This window comes from Penicillium oxalicum, chromosome VII (assembly GCF_001723175.1).
Source record: "Penicillium oxalicum strain HP7-1 chromosome VII, whole genome shotgun sequence".
NCBI classification, from domain to species: Eukaryota; Fungi; Ascomycota; class Eurotiomycetes; order Eurotiales; family Aspergillaceae; genus Penicillium; species Penicillium oxalicum.
This window is the reverse complement of record NC_064656.1, coordinates 2,191,177-2,205,233: the sequence shown is the minus strand read 5'-3', so window position 1 is coordinate 2,205,233 and position 14,057 is coordinate 2,191,177. Positions and strand designations below refer to the sequence as shown.

Genomic DNA, 14,057 nt, shown 5'->3' with positions numbered 1-14,057 from the left:
ACCATCATCCGCCAACGGCGGGTCATCAGAGCTTCGGCTCAGCATGAAGTTTCTGAATGCGCAAAATGGCCTAAAGTCACCTAGTTAGAGTTTCCTCAAAATGAATGACAAAATCCAACATCTCGGCTAAAAGATACGGGGTTGCACAAACCTCCTGTGTGCAGGTAGCCACTAAAACTCCCTCGCGCGTCCAGATGCTCTGAGAAACCAAGGCACGGTCGTTTCCCGCCCATGGGCTCTCTCTCTCTGAGCACATCCACTCGTCCGCCCGGATGGCGTTGGGCTCATGAAAGTAGATTGTGTGATCGAGGCTAGCCACCATGGCTATCTCGCTGTCCAATCTCCTACTGGGCGCATCGTAGACTTGAACAGCGCTAGCAACAAAATACGCGTCTGACATCCACGCGATTGCCGCAAGCTGAGCTGGAAGATTCCCCTTTTGTATAGGGTCTGTGGTTCGAATCCAGTACCGCAGGCGAGATGTGACTGGATCGGAAGATATACCTATTCCCACCATTCAATTACGTTCAATTCAAATAGGTGACAAAAGAAGAGACTTACGATTCAGAACCTCTCCGCGTCGCACCTCAAATGGTGCATCTATAGCCTCTCTTGGGATTGTTGGACTTTCGGGAGGTATCAAGCCAGCGGGCATTTTCTTGCCGTGGTTCAGACCTTGATGGTCGGTTTTTGATGGAACATCCCTGCTGACACGCATGAAATTCACAATCGCTACAGCCACTAAGCCCGCCTGCTGTGCGGCGTGAACTGTCCTCGTGATGAAGCTCCTGCCATCTCGAGTACGTTCAACCTGATATTCTATCGCCGTACTTGGATCCGCTCGGCTGATGAAGCTGCAATGAAGGGAGTGGGCTACATAATCCTCGGAGACGGTTTTATGAGCGGCCATCAAGCAGTGAGCCAGTGTCGATCCACCAAAAACTCCAAAACTGCCGGCAAAACTCCAAAGAGGTTGGGCATTGGTGAATAAATCCTAGTTGGGGAATTGTTACCCGGTGCCCATTGACGAGTGGGGTTTCTTGGATCCGAAAGGATATCAATAAAGAAAGCATACCGGTTTGAGAGGCACTGGTTGTACCTCGATAGCTTTTTCCATGGGAATGAAGTCTCTGCTCATCCGTACTACTTTACTCACTTGCAGTGACAGAACCTGTCAAGGGTGCGTGCTAAATTTTGGGGCCGACGCTGGCCGGGGGGTGAGAGAGCTATTCTTATATAGAGACGAGGACCTCCGTTGGCTAGCGTCGTCGGCGCTAATGCCAAAATGGGCACGCGTCTGCCAGTCACATCTGATTGGCGAGAGATGTGTCTGTCCCCCTCGAATGGTACTTTGGTGATTTGATCCGTTACCCCAAAATCTATTGTATGCGCATCGTAGCGAATGCGCCGTGCTCTTCAGCCTAGCGAAAAATTCAAACGACATCATCTCGTCGGAAGATTCGCTTAAAACTGCTTCAGTGTTGATAGAGCCATAGCGAAAACATTCAATCATACCTCTCTCTGGGAATATGGATTGGATATTCGATTTCTTTCCGATAGGCTCGAGGTCGGGCGATTGTGGGAGTCTCAAATTTGAGTGAGTCAAAAAATGGATCTCGAGTATGACGATGTCTGGCAGGATTTCATCTTGTCTGTGAAGAAGCACCTGCCACTATGTTGTGTTGCAATGTTTGGGGCCGGCACACTCCAATATCATTTTTTCAATGCGACCACTGCTCTGCGGATGTACTGTCAACCTTCCAGAGTGTGCGTGCTGCTCAACTCACCTCATGCGCCTCGGCCTGCGGGCAAACGACGAAGCCATGTAACCAAGTAGCTCAACCCAAGTCAAATTAAAGACCATACATTGACAGGCGCAAATGGTGGTTTTTGCGATGGGATTTTGAAGTGACAGAAGCCGTTTCCCGAATTTGGCGTTACAAGGCGCTTTTTTCTTGATGTTAGACCGTCACCAGTATTGAGAGAGCCCGAAGTCGGACCCTGCTTGGCCTGTGCTCAGATTACGCCATCAACTTGGCAATCAAAGGCCTCAAATGGTGGCATCCCACGACCAATGCCGTTAAATGGTGACTGGGATCGCGGTGCGACCGCCCAAGTCGGAGGCTGTCGAATGACTCCTCGGTCAGTTGACACAACAGCCGCATCCAAGCGGCCGCATGCACCTCGGGAGCTTTTGCGGGTCGGTAAATAAGGACCAATCACAGTCCTTTCTGCAAAGAATTCTCGGTAGGGTTCACTATCATCTCCCGTCAAATCATGATGAGTCAGATTGAATAATTTTGTGTTGTTCTGTTTGAGTGGTCAGCCCACGTCATTATGGAAACCATACATCTCGAAGCTCCCTCAACAGGCGCATCCCGAGTGGACTATAAACAGACTCGCAAGACTTTTTATGAGTCTTTCTGTAGTCTTTTGTCACCATCCTTAACATCAAGCCTTCTAGCGCATGAATCAACTTTTGTCGAAGTGGAACAAACTTACCTCAATCATCATATCCGCAATGTCCGATTCCGCCCAACCCATCAGCTTCTATGACATCGCTCTCAAGCCACCAGTCAAAGAAAATGCCTGCTCACCAAACCCAACCAAGGCCCGAATGGCCTTGAATTTCAAAGGCGTGCCATACTCTACCACTTGGGTTCCTCTTCCCGACGTCTCCAAAGTCCGTCGCAGTTTGAATGTTCCGCCTTGTCGGAAATTTGCCGATGGCGGTGACTTTTACACCCTGCCTGTTATTGTGGATCCCAACACCGGCTCGAAAATCGGTGACTCTTTCGATATCGCGGTGTATCTGCAAAAGACATATCCTGACTCGGGGGAAGGTAATCTGTTCCCCGCCCAGAATCTGGACTATGAGTACAAGGCTGGCGCAGTGGTAGCTGTCCCGCTATCGGACCTCCAAAATGAAGAATTTGCCGACTACGCCAAGTTCAATCAGCAAGTCGATGCAGTGTTCACAATGCACACGGGTCTCGCTATACAGTGTTTCCCATTCGACCCTGCCACGGAAGAAATCAGCAAGGCGGAATTTGCTCGTCGGGTTGGAGTCTCGTCTATCGATGAGTTGAATCTCACCGGTGAAGCCAGGGAAAAAGTCATCCAGTCTTTCCGAGAGGCTCTAAGTGGACTTGCAGTGCTCTTTCAGCGGGATTCCAGTGGGCCCTTTCTGCTCGGTCCGAAGGCAAACTATGCTGACCTAATTGTTGGAGGGTGGTTGCGAATGATGCAAGGAGTTCTGCCAACAAACGAGTGGGAACAATTGCGAGGGTGGCACGATGGTGTTTTTGCTCGATTGTATGACGCGTTGGAGGTGTATCGGGAGATGAAATGATGTGAGACCGGTGAAGTGACTGTTTCTCATAAGGATTGAAGCATCTTAGCTGGCGAGACCGAATCTCACAGGCGTGTCGATGAGGGATTGTCAAAACCATGCGCCGATTGTCCATTTGAGATTATCCTTGTACAATTCAACAGCGAGCTCTCGGTCATCGAGACTATATTTCACCTATCGCGGTACAGGTTTTCAGCGAAAATATTGCTTCGAGGTTAGACTACACAGTAGGCGACTGCAAACAAGTGGTTAGCACTGAACTTTGAATGCGGATGGCAAAAGCAGAGCTTAACGTGTTTTTCTTCCTAGCAGATATAGATTTTTCCCGCAATTCAGTGTAGTTGCCATAATACGTCCCATAGGGCGAGCTCTCCGTCGCGGCGGATCTTTTTCGATCCTCCTGCTGGTGATTCTGCGCAAAATGCAATTTCTCAAAGCAAGTAATTGACGTGGATAAAAGAGTGAGAGAAGGGGGAAATGTCGGTGTGATAAGACAGTGTAGTGGACGAAAACACTTGGACGAGGGTTTAGGGCGAGGATAGTCATGTGCTTGACTATAGACGTCGTACTGATCACTGCCGCAGGGGTAATTTCAACACAATGTTATAATGAAAAGTCAGTTGGGTCCGGAAAAATATGTTAGAAGGGTTATGTTAGTGGACGGTTACAAACTTACACGTAAGAATTGATAGGTACATACGTAGACTGCTCTGCTGCCCGTACCAGTACCATTGATCCACTGAGAAGGCAAACAATCTCTCTCTTCATGGAGCGCCCTTCAGGCTGCCACCCAGGCCAGAAATGAAGCTGACTCAGTCAGTGAGAAACCAGTCTGTATGGCCACTACCCAGCACCATCTTGGAGAGCTTAAAGAACGAGTCCACCGCGCTCAAATACTGTTCAAAAAATTCAAATTACTTCAGTAAGGTTTAGAGTTGACGACCCACTTATTTCTCTCAAAATCCGGGGTGTGGGGAAGAGTGGGTCTAATTGACGTCACTGGGATTTGAACCGGTGATCTTCCCAATTCCGTGGGAAGTCCACTGTAGAGGCCATGGGAATAGCTTCATCGGTCGATGCCAGGATGGTACTTTATTCTATGACCACAAAGCAACGACTGGGCCAAATGACTTCAAATTCTCTCAGACCAGAGAACAGATTGTGATCTTACGGCTGTCCAAATCTCAACTATTCCCATCCACGGCAAGGCTGCTATTTCCGAGACGCTAGACCTGATCGAGCATTGGGGAGAAGTTACAGGGCTCAATATCTCTCTCCCTTCAACCAGCCCCCTCCGGTGGTCTAGTGGTAATATGAGTATCCCCTGGCACTCCATGTAATAAGGTAAAAAGTAGCCGTTGCCAACCTCTACCCCAAAGCATGTCGCACCCAGGAGGGAAATGTTGCCATTAGTTCTGCTGTCATCTGGGAGGAAACCTGACAGGAGCCTTGCAAAGACTACACATAGGGCAGACCCGGTGAAATATTCGCCAACGGAGCCCGTAGCTAGTACCTTGGCCGATGGCAGGTGGAAACCTAAGGTGTGGGATTAGCATCTGCGATCCTTGAGTCTATACAGGTCTAGGCGCCTTCGAAGCACTGAAGGTTGGGGGACCCTTCTTTTTTCTTTTCCTTCATCATGAAGTTATACTGACCATGCTTTCCCCTACATGTTTACTCTTGCACACCCACACCATCATGATGAAGCCTTATCCCCCACCTTTGCTCATCATCCACTTTTCACCCTGAGGCTTTTCTTCATCTTGTTGCACCACATTATTTGCTCTTGTTTATTTACACCACCACGATGCTATTCCATCCCCCGATTTTTGATTTTCTCCCCGCTCCCCTCCACCAGCGTAACCTTCGTGAATCTTTATTGATAACGTCCACTTTTGGTGTTTATTCTCCTCTATCCATATCCGCGCCATCACGATGCCTTCTCATCACCAACTTTTCGAAGCATTCACGGGACACTAATTTGTGTTGGGCAAGATGAAGCCGTATTCACCAGCCAGACTTTTATTTTCAAGTCTTGCCCATCTACATTATAGAGATCAATTTTCTATCTTCATGAGATCTCAGGCTCTGGCTTCCACTCAACTGACGCGGTCATCATTGAGGTCTGCTTATATCTCATCATTTCATCCTTTGCTCTTGAAAAGAAGGAGCTAATGGTAACACTTCTTCCTACCAGTCATCCATGCCTCCCCATCTCACTACGCTGAGCCTTTTTCTACGACACTCTCATCGATTGTGTCCACTGCTATATGTCTGCTCTCAAAAGCTCCCATCATGTCCATGGTTTTTTACTCGTCCAATATGTCACCTCCCTCTCCTTATCTTGCGGGGCGAAGGCGACTATTCTTGAATCCCTATGAACAGATCCTTCCAAGAATGATTTCGTTGCACCGGCCACAATCAGCCGAAGAACAGGGCATGCAGCACGTCTCTAACATCTGTTATCATTTGCAAGAAGACTATGCAAGAACTGATGTTACATTGCTCTGCACAGGCCTCTGCATTATACAGAACCAGAATATGGTCCTGGGTGATACGATCAAGCTTGACGATGGCATCCACCATGGATCCACATTTCGCGATGACCCGGTCTGAACTCTGTCTCTTAAATCCGTCGACGCTCCACCACTGATTGAGCACGTGGATCCACTTGTCTGCACTCTCGGCCCCCAATTCTCCGCGATTGGCCAATGAAATGATGCTGAGGTAAGTCAGCCCGACTGAGGACTGTGATTTGAAGCGGGAGGATCGTCGGTTCCTGAAGAGGAATTTGGTGACGGGATGCGGTGGTGATCTGCAGGCACATTGTGAACACGATCCGTGATCCGCGACCTCATTTCCCCGATTCGGAAATTCGTCGTTGACGGAAGATGAGATCATGTGTTAAGTTGTGAGACTCTTTTTCTCGGTGTTCATGGTAATCTGTTGAGGTGAGCAGGTATAAGTATCGGTCGTTTGCAGGATGATTGTGTGGTGGTAAATTATCGACAAAATCCTAAACACCTTTCCTCACATCCTCAATCAACCTCCTACAATCTCACCATGGCTGTCATCAAATCTTCTCTCCTTGTCGCTCTGGCGGCTGCTGCTGCGACCACACACGCTCAGTCGGCGAACCCGGGCGTGGGTACCAATCCTAAGGCGCAAGGCGCTACCGAGCAGGTTACGCCCAGCAGTGGTCCTAACGGGTGAGTGTACAATCCCAGACTTTCCCTTGAAGAGCAACATCGTGGCTGCAGATCCACTGACTTGGGCTCTCTTTCTTTTCCTCTACAGTTCCGAGGACTGGTTAAACACTGGTCTCACCGGCGACGGCTGGAACCCTCCATACCTGGACATTTCCGAAGTCCTCCACGTCTCCCTCGACCAGTTCTACGGCGGCATTGGATCCAGCTGTGCCCAGTACGATCAATACTTCCAGAGCGCCGGATCCCAATACGGCATCGACCCAGTCATTCTCGCCGCCATCGCCATGCAGGAATCCTCCTGCAATGCCTACGCCGGCGGACCCACCCCCGGCCTCATGCAGGTGTCCTGTGACAACTACCCCAACGGCCAGTGCACCGATTCCATCCAGGACAACGTCAATGCTGGAACCAACTACCTCAAGTCACAGCTGGATGCCTCGGGTGGAAATGCTATTCAGGCACTGGGCTCTTACAATGGCTGGTTTACGGCGGGCAGTTATCTCAATGGTAACAAGGGATTGACGGTGGACTACCCTTGCTCTTCCGAGGGTCAGTCCAACGGCGTGCCCCAGAACTTGGACTATCTGCACCAGGTTCTGAATGGTTGGTTCATGGGTCTGGACGTGTATGGGAGTGATAACTGGATTGGTACTTATCACTGTGATCAGAACTGCAACGATGGCAGCAAGTGCTAAAGAGATTGACGGACGCTAGCGGGCGCGGTCGTCGCTCGAATATTATTGTACAGAGTTTTCGTATAGAAATGACGATATTTATCCCTTATTTTGGGGCTGACCTATCCACCCTTGGTTGAACCTGACTTTCTGAATTGTTGCCGATTGAATCTATCCGTCATCGAATCCTGCTAATTTATATCACAAGTTAGAAATGGAATTGATGGTGAGCAAGATACTAAGTTCCTTGTGTATTCAACCTGACATTCAATTCAACGCACATACGAATACTTCTACAGCTTTGGTCCTCATCTTAATGCCGATTTGGATGTCTAAAATTCAATTCAATTCTGAAACGAAGACTGGATTAAAAGATAACTTTGATACTATATTAAACACGTTATTTTAATTCTAAGTCGACTGATGGTGAATTGTGGAATATACGGAATGATCAATCGTATTCGAAAATCCAAGCTTCTTAGATACTTTCGATTTTAATTCGAGCCGATCTAATCGATCTAAGGGGCACAAAGTTCTGACCATAGCAAATTCAATGGTCTTCAAATCTCATGTGTATCTTGATCAATGTACTCGTTGAACGATGATCGCTGTGTCCTGGGACGATTATGCCTAATCAAACAAAGCAACAGAAATCCCCTATGGAGACACTTCGTAGAATAAAAAAAATTTCTAAATGAAAACAGGAGTGAAGCCTATTGATATTTCTGGTGAGCTCGATAGCAGTCTTTGTGAATCTCGATTTACGGCAGGAAATTCTCGGGGGAGCGCGGGTCAGTTCCAACACTAGCAATCGTCACACGTCTGACTGACGTTGATCGGCTTCATGGTCCAGAATGTATACGTGCATGAGCGCAGAAAACTCATTTTTCCTAGCTCTCAAGCCCAGCTCAACACCTACAATCATACAGACAATTCTTATGCCTCAACAGTGGCAAATCATTGCGCCTGCTCGGCAAGAGACGACAGGGACGGTGGGGGAATTAATGGACGCGCTGGTGTCCAGTAGCGCTGCCGGTCTCGTCGCCCTCTTGGCCATCCCGTTGAGCACATACCGGTTAGTTAGGCATGAGAGACTTCGAGACTAGGAGCTTCTGAGTGGGATAATTGCTGACAATATCGTTTTTTCAGACAGAGACTCGAGGGTCTATTGCCGGGTGAAAATGCCGAGGACAACGAAGACGAGGATTTCGAGTGTGCGAAACGAACTCGAATCACCGACCTTTCGCAAAATTATTCCAGCAAAGCTGCAAGAATCGAGATCCACGATTTCAACGCCGCAAGCCTCACTGCACCCAAGACCCTTCTCCATTTCCCCTCTCTCGTACACCATCAAATATTCTCACTGCTCGAGGATGTGGAAGACGTTCTGCGATTCAGTCTGACCAATCAGTATTTTTGGGCAGTAGGACTGTTGCATATCGACAGACATATTATGAAGTCCTTGGCTCCATGGGCAGGCGAGCAGATCGTGTGCGTCAGCGAGAAAAGTGACCCGCGAGATCTTCCACCAGGCTTACTTGCCTCCGTTACATGTCCGGAGACCAAGAGTGCAAATTCTCCCTTCGATTCAAATTCATCTTCCCCCTGGAGCAAGTATAAGAAGAGCAGTGGACCAGCTCTATCTCAAAAGCTACAAAAGCGATTCCTCGAGTACGAATCTCAACACCCGATGGGCTTTGCTCACCGAGCCGAAGTCATAATGGGACTGAAACCTGAAATCTTGGGCTTTTATCCCCGCGATCAAAAGTGGACATTGCGAAACTTGACCACGCGTGAATACGTCCGCGGGGAAGTCATTGGGTTGAAAGAGGAGTTCATTCACGGGCCTCAAATTGAGATCCTGGGATTTGCCGAGATTTTGATCACGCGAATTTGCTGGTCGCCGGAGCCGGAAAAGGTGGGACTTGGCAGTCAGATCAATCGGGGTAAATGGGCTGGTCATCGATTTGATATCGTGCCACTGACGTGGCTGGAGAAGGATGGGTGCGGCAAGGATTGGAAAGACGTGAGTAATGAGATTTTGCGGGAAATTGATCTCATTCTTGGGGGACAGCTGGGGGATGATTGGCGAGATCAAATGGCGAGAAGTTATCGAAAATATGCAAGGCAGGATCCTATCGATTCGCTGGGAGTTTATCAAGATTGAGTCGGATCCCAAGGATCATTGACTGGGCATTGGAAGGCTTGTGAGAAGACGAATACAAGTATTGATCACTATCATAATATCTACATTGAAATCTTGCTACAGAATTATCGTGATATGCATGCAGCCTTTGCCCGCACATCTTAGCTTGCCTACTGTCTTTCTAAAGAACAGTAGAATAGAGCACCGGTTCCAGACACACACGGTCTACCGCGCTGTCAACCTCGCCACTCTCGTGTATCCAAGAATAGCTATCAGGCCTCGATGAGACATCGATGTCCCTTGAGTGTCACCAAGAAAAACGCCTTCATCTCCATATCACACTCCGACATACCCTCTCGAGCCGAGATCCGTGCATTGGGGAATCGGCGGAAGAAAAGCGCAGTCGCCAAGCGAAGTTCCATATAGGCAAGGTGAATTCCGAGACAAACTAGGAGGTTCGTCAACCATGATGAGTCATTGCACGCTTTGGACATTTGGAGCATTGCAACTTACTTCTCGAGCCCCCGCCAAACGATAACAACGCCTCTTTCATCTCTCTACTTGGATTCTCCCATCGCTCGGGCTTGAATGCAAGGGGGTCTGGGAAGATTGTTGGATCACGATGCAGGCTATAAGCCTGTGTTCCAACGGTGATACCGCCCGGAAGGAAAAATTCCTTGAAGCGATATCCCTCTGGAGGTACAGTTCGCGGCAGTCCCATTGACACTGCTGGATAGAGACGTAGCGTCTCGCTGATGACTTGGTTCAAGTAAGGCAGCTCCCGTAGTTTCTGGTTCGTGACTGGTTCAGAGACAGATGCTACCTCTTCGACGAGCTTCTTTTTCACCCGTTCATTACGACAGACCGAATAGGTCAGATAAGTCATCGTAATAGCAGTGGTGTCACTCCCCGCGATAATGTACGACTGGGCCTCTTGTCGAATCTGCTCATGTGTGAGACCGCTTTTCTCCGTGTCAAACATTTTGGTGAAGAGTGTTGGCTTTGGATCATCGGGGGTTTCTGCCAAAATCCGCTTATAACGTTCAATCGACTGGTGTGAGTATACTCCAATCCTCTGTCCCCCTTCCTTGGCTTCTTTGAAAACCGCAAGAGGCAGGTATCTGCTGAATTGGACAAGAGACGGGAAAGCAACGCGGATAGACTGAACCTGAGCGAGATTTTCGAGGTCGACGCTATATTGCGTTTTCTGCAAGAGATATATTTCAGCTCACGACTCAATCGTACTTTGAACTAACGCCCGCGTCTTCAGGTGCGGTGGCAATACTAATCATACCTCTCTAGCTTCCAGCATCCGGAACGATTCACCAAAGCTGAGCTCGCCGATGATATCGGTGGCCATGAACAACCACCACTTGAAGACGTCGGCCACTTTGCGACTCGTCATCTCCTCAACCATCCGATCAATTGTCGTCTGCACTCGGGACAGCACAATAGGCTCCATTTTGCTCAGCGATGACTCTGAGATGGGCGTCGCCAGCAGTTTGCGTCGCTGTGCGTGGAATTTCCGATCCAGAGTAGAGAATGTCGTCTCGTGGCCTCCGGCGACTAGGACACGATACCATTTAGACTTGAGGAAGGGACTGTTGATTTTGTGAATTTCTCTGGCAGCGTTGACGTCGCAGATGTCGACTCGATCAGGACTGATCCGAACGATAGGCCCTGTTTATGGAGACCCGGGAATGTATCAGCATTTGAAAGAGACTTTCGCGCCGCAGTCCAATATTGTGAACAACCCGTCACATCTCTCTGCCTGAGCTTGCATATTGAAGGAAAGCACCGACCGTATTTCTCATGGAGCTTGTGGACATAGAATGGTATCTGACCACGAAGCCAGTAGTAAACATACACCGCTTCGGTCCATTTTGAGATCTCAGGGCCTGGGATTTTGGAGAGTGGACCAGTGATCCGTTTGTAAATGGCATGCTGTACAGAATAGTATTATCAGCCACTACCGTCAGAGCAGGTGAATGTCATTTGGCGAAGATAATTCGAAATTCAAGAATCAAGGATAAGACAGAACTCACTGTCAAAAACAACCCCAGGCAAGCAATTGCTATGGTCTGTAGATTGTCCACAAACATCTCTCTTTCGCGGGCTTCGTAACGTTCAGACTATTCGGAGAAGAAGGAATTGAAGGCGTCCACACTCGAGGAAATGGATCATTGAAGTAAAAATCTTCGACTTCGTCTTTGTAGCTCCGGATTTCTTCACTCTTATAGCTCTGCCACCTTCTGTCGGGTCTGAGACTTGCCAATTCTCAGATTCTTAAAAGGCAGTCGTACTTCGTCGAGTTGGCGGGGTCACAGGAATCTGCGCCCCTCGGTCGGACGCGGTAGACCAACAGGCCGAGTCTCCGAGAGGCCGAGAGTGGAAGGAGAGGACTGATTACATCAAAGCTGCAAGTGTGAATACGACAGTAGTGCAGATCGATACCTGTTAGACGTCAAACACCGAGTTGAGCCTTCCGTTTCCAACTGGAACTGGCGATTCAGAATGCACGAGTCGGCCTCGGGCAATGCGGCCATCTCGGTGCATACTAACTCCGAGGAGACGCAGTGTTACACAGGGCTGCTTCTGCAGGAGCAGGGGACTTTGGGGACGGACTTGATGTCGAAATGGCGCACGTGGGTACTTATGCAGCCCAATACTTGAAATTGGGAGTGGAAGACGAGCGCACTGTGGGGAGTGAAACTCATATTGTACTTTGTATATTTTGTGCAAGGCCAATTGTGCAAAAGCAAAACAGCCTGCCCAGCGATGATTGTCGCTAAATCCCTCGAGCTTTGCAATTGAGATGCCTAAGCTTGTTTTGTCAAATTCAAGGTTCATATGAGATACAGGCTCTAGATTCTATGTGTTTGGCCCCTTCTCAATTCTCGATTCCATGCCGAATTTCTACCACATGGGGACGGAGCCAGGTCAGCATTATCTTGGGACTGAATGTATGTTGCATCTCCCAAACATACCGAGGCTCGGCAGGTTAGAAAAAAGCAATCTTAAGACACTTTTTTGAAGTTTCGCTGTGCAACAGCTTGCCCGGTCGTGCGAGACTGCTGATTGATATAAGCCATGGTCTAGAAAAGGGTATATAATATGTAAAAAATATGGAAGGGAGAATAAAAGAGAAATCGAAAATGATGCAACAGAGAAGGCCCAATTGAATCAGACATTCACAGGCGCGTTTAAGCAAGTTTTGGTCGCTTGGAATTGAAGACCGAGTCAGGCCGACTGCGCTTTCGCTCTGCAGCTTCCATCTCCGCTTTCATGATCCGCTCTTGCTCCGTCATCTTCTTCGGCTGGGCCATCACAGGGCCCTTTTTACCTGCCAGTGGGTTTTTTTTCGGTGCAGAGGCAAAGACATTCTTGGGCTTCTGTGCACCACCAAAGGACATGGAGATCTTGGCAGGGCCCTGAGAAGTAGTCGGAGTCGTGGATTCTATCTCCCCCGCGGACGGTGACTCTTTTCCGTCGGAGGACCCCCCGGTCGTCACGGTCGCTGGCTCTTGGGGGGGAACTGGGTTCGCATCGGGTTTTGGCTTGGCGCTGAAGCCAAAGTTCAGCTTGACTTTTTCACCCTCCTCTCGCTGCAGGAACCTGTCCTCCGTGCTTTCCTCTTCTTGTTTTTCTTGCATGTTGCGCCGTGCACGCTCAACCTGCTCCTGAATGAGGCGCTGCTCGCGTTCCTCATCGCCCTTGTCCTGTCTTTCTTTCTTCATAATAGCTTCGCGCCGGCGCAACGTCTCGGGGCTGTTGTCGATCCATGAGATAAAGAGACCCTTTTCTGTATCCTCCACGCGACAAATTCCATTCCGACCAAGATGCGCGACGAAGGCCGATAATGACTTCCACTCAGTGGCATTCATGTGAATGTGGGTTTTGTCTGCGATGATTTGTTGGTAGAAATGATTGGCATTGACCTGCTTTTCTCCGTGTGCTGTTTGCCAAAAGGTTAGCGGTGTTGCTGATGGGGACTAGCAGTTCGCGATGAAGCACATCACATACTTGTTTTCAACAAATCGATGAAATTCTTCAAAAACTCGTTCGAGAACTCCTTGATGTGTTTCTTGGGATCTTCGCCGATAAGGAGCATTTGTCGAACATGCGCTTCGCTTTGAACGTGGCATCTGTCGCCAGATAAGTTGTCAGTAAACAGGATTTGCCGTGGTTGCGCAAAAGATTCAATACCACTTACTTGAAACCATTCTCGTCTCGCATTTGCCTCTCACTTTGAAAAAGGTGTTAGCTACCTTTCATCTTTGAAGAAAGGGTCGAGAGGCTTACCAAGCTTGACAATACCATCTTAACCTGCCGAGTCCTGAGTCAAGCGGCCAAGTCAGCAGGATGATCTGGGGTCGATGTGCAGTGAGGCAATTTCTCCCGCTTCATGCCACAAATTTTTAAACTGAGTCGAGAGAGCTTTACCTTTGCTCTTGATCTTGTTCGAAATGGCCTTGGTACTGCCTGCTTTTGCGTTAGCGGAATGCTTCAAGCTCTGCAGACAATGAACGACAGCTTACCGGCTTCAGCGCGAGGCATCTTAAAGGAATATAAAAAACACTGCTGATGCTTTTTTTTCTCGTCTGGTGACAGAGACTTAGGACCAAAGCTGTTGGTGTTGAAGGCAAATGCCGATCAGATAACAGTCAAAATGGTGC

General features: G+C 48.8%; 6 protein-coding genes across 6 annotated transcripts; 3 read left to right on the top strand and 3 right to left on the bottom strand.

Annotated features, from left to right (window-relative positions):
• Positions 1 to 25: 25 nt before the first annotated feature.
• Positions 26 to 910, bottom strand: POX_g09249 (uncharacterized protein; the record flags this gene model as incomplete). The annotated part of the gene is made up of 3 exons (XM_050118006.1): positions 26 to 70; positions 152 to 504; positions 562 to 910. The coding sequence occupies 3 exons, from the start codon at positions 908 to 910 to the stop codon at positions 26 to 28; spliced, it is 747 nt and encodes a 248-aa protein (XP_049966150.1).
• A 1,611-nt stretch (positions 911 to 2,521) lies between these two features.
• POX_g09248 (uncharacterized protein) lies at positions 2,522 to 3,352 on the top strand (the record flags this gene model as incomplete). The annotated part of the gene is made up of 1 exon (XM_050118005.1): positions 2,522 to 3,352. One exon carries the CDS (start codon positions 2,522 to 2,524, stop codon positions 3,350 to 3,352), a length of 831 nt encoding a protein of 276 aa, XP_049966149.1.
• Positions 3,353 to 6,415: 3,063 nt separating this feature from the next.
• POX_g09247 (uncharacterized protein) lies at positions 6,416 to 7,256 on the top strand (the record flags this gene model as incomplete). Its single annotated transcript, XM_050118004.1, has 2 exons — positions 6,416 to 6,561; positions 6,650 to 7,256. The coding sequence occupies 2 exons, from the start codon at positions 6,416 to 6,418 to the stop codon at positions 7,254 to 7,256; spliced, it is 753 nt and encodes a 250-aa protein (XP_049966148.1).
• Positions 7,257 to 8,173: 917 nt separating this feature from the next.
• Positions 8,174 to 9,402, top strand: POX_g09246 (uncharacterized protein; the record flags this gene model as incomplete). Its single annotated transcript, XM_050118003.1, has 2 exons — positions 8,174 to 8,310; positions 8,385 to 9,402. The coding sequence occupies 2 exons, from the start codon at positions 8,174 to 8,176 to the stop codon at positions 9,400 to 9,402; spliced, it is 1,155 nt and encodes a 384-aa protein (XP_049966147.1).
• Positions 9,403 to 9,653: 251 nt separating this feature from the next.
• Positions 9,654 to 11,483, bottom strand: POX_g09245 (Cytochrome monooxygenase; the record flags this gene model as incomplete). Its single annotated transcript, XM_050118002.1, has 5 exons — positions 9,654 to 9,829; positions 9,895 to 10,588; positions 10,676 to 11,061; positions 11,184 to 11,325; positions 11,427 to 11,483. The coding sequence occupies 5 exons, from the start codon at positions 11,481 to 11,483 to the stop codon at positions 9,654 to 9,656; spliced, it is 1,455 nt and encodes a 484-aa protein (XP_049966146.1).
• A 1,101-nt stretch (positions 11,484 to 12,584) lies between these two features.
• POX_g09244 (KIN17-like protein) lies at positions 12,585 to 13,938 on the bottom strand (the record flags this gene model as incomplete). Its single annotated transcript, XM_050118001.1, has 6 exons — positions 12,585 to 13,336; positions 13,405 to 13,526; positions 13,595 to 13,627; positions 13,684 to 13,717; positions 13,825 to 13,863; positions 13,920 to 13,938. 6 exons carry the CDS (start codon positions 13,936 to 13,938, stop codon positions 12,585 to 12,587), a joined length of 999 nt encoding a protein of 332 aa, XP_049966145.1.
• Positions 13,939 to 14,057: the final 119 nt, after the last annotated feature.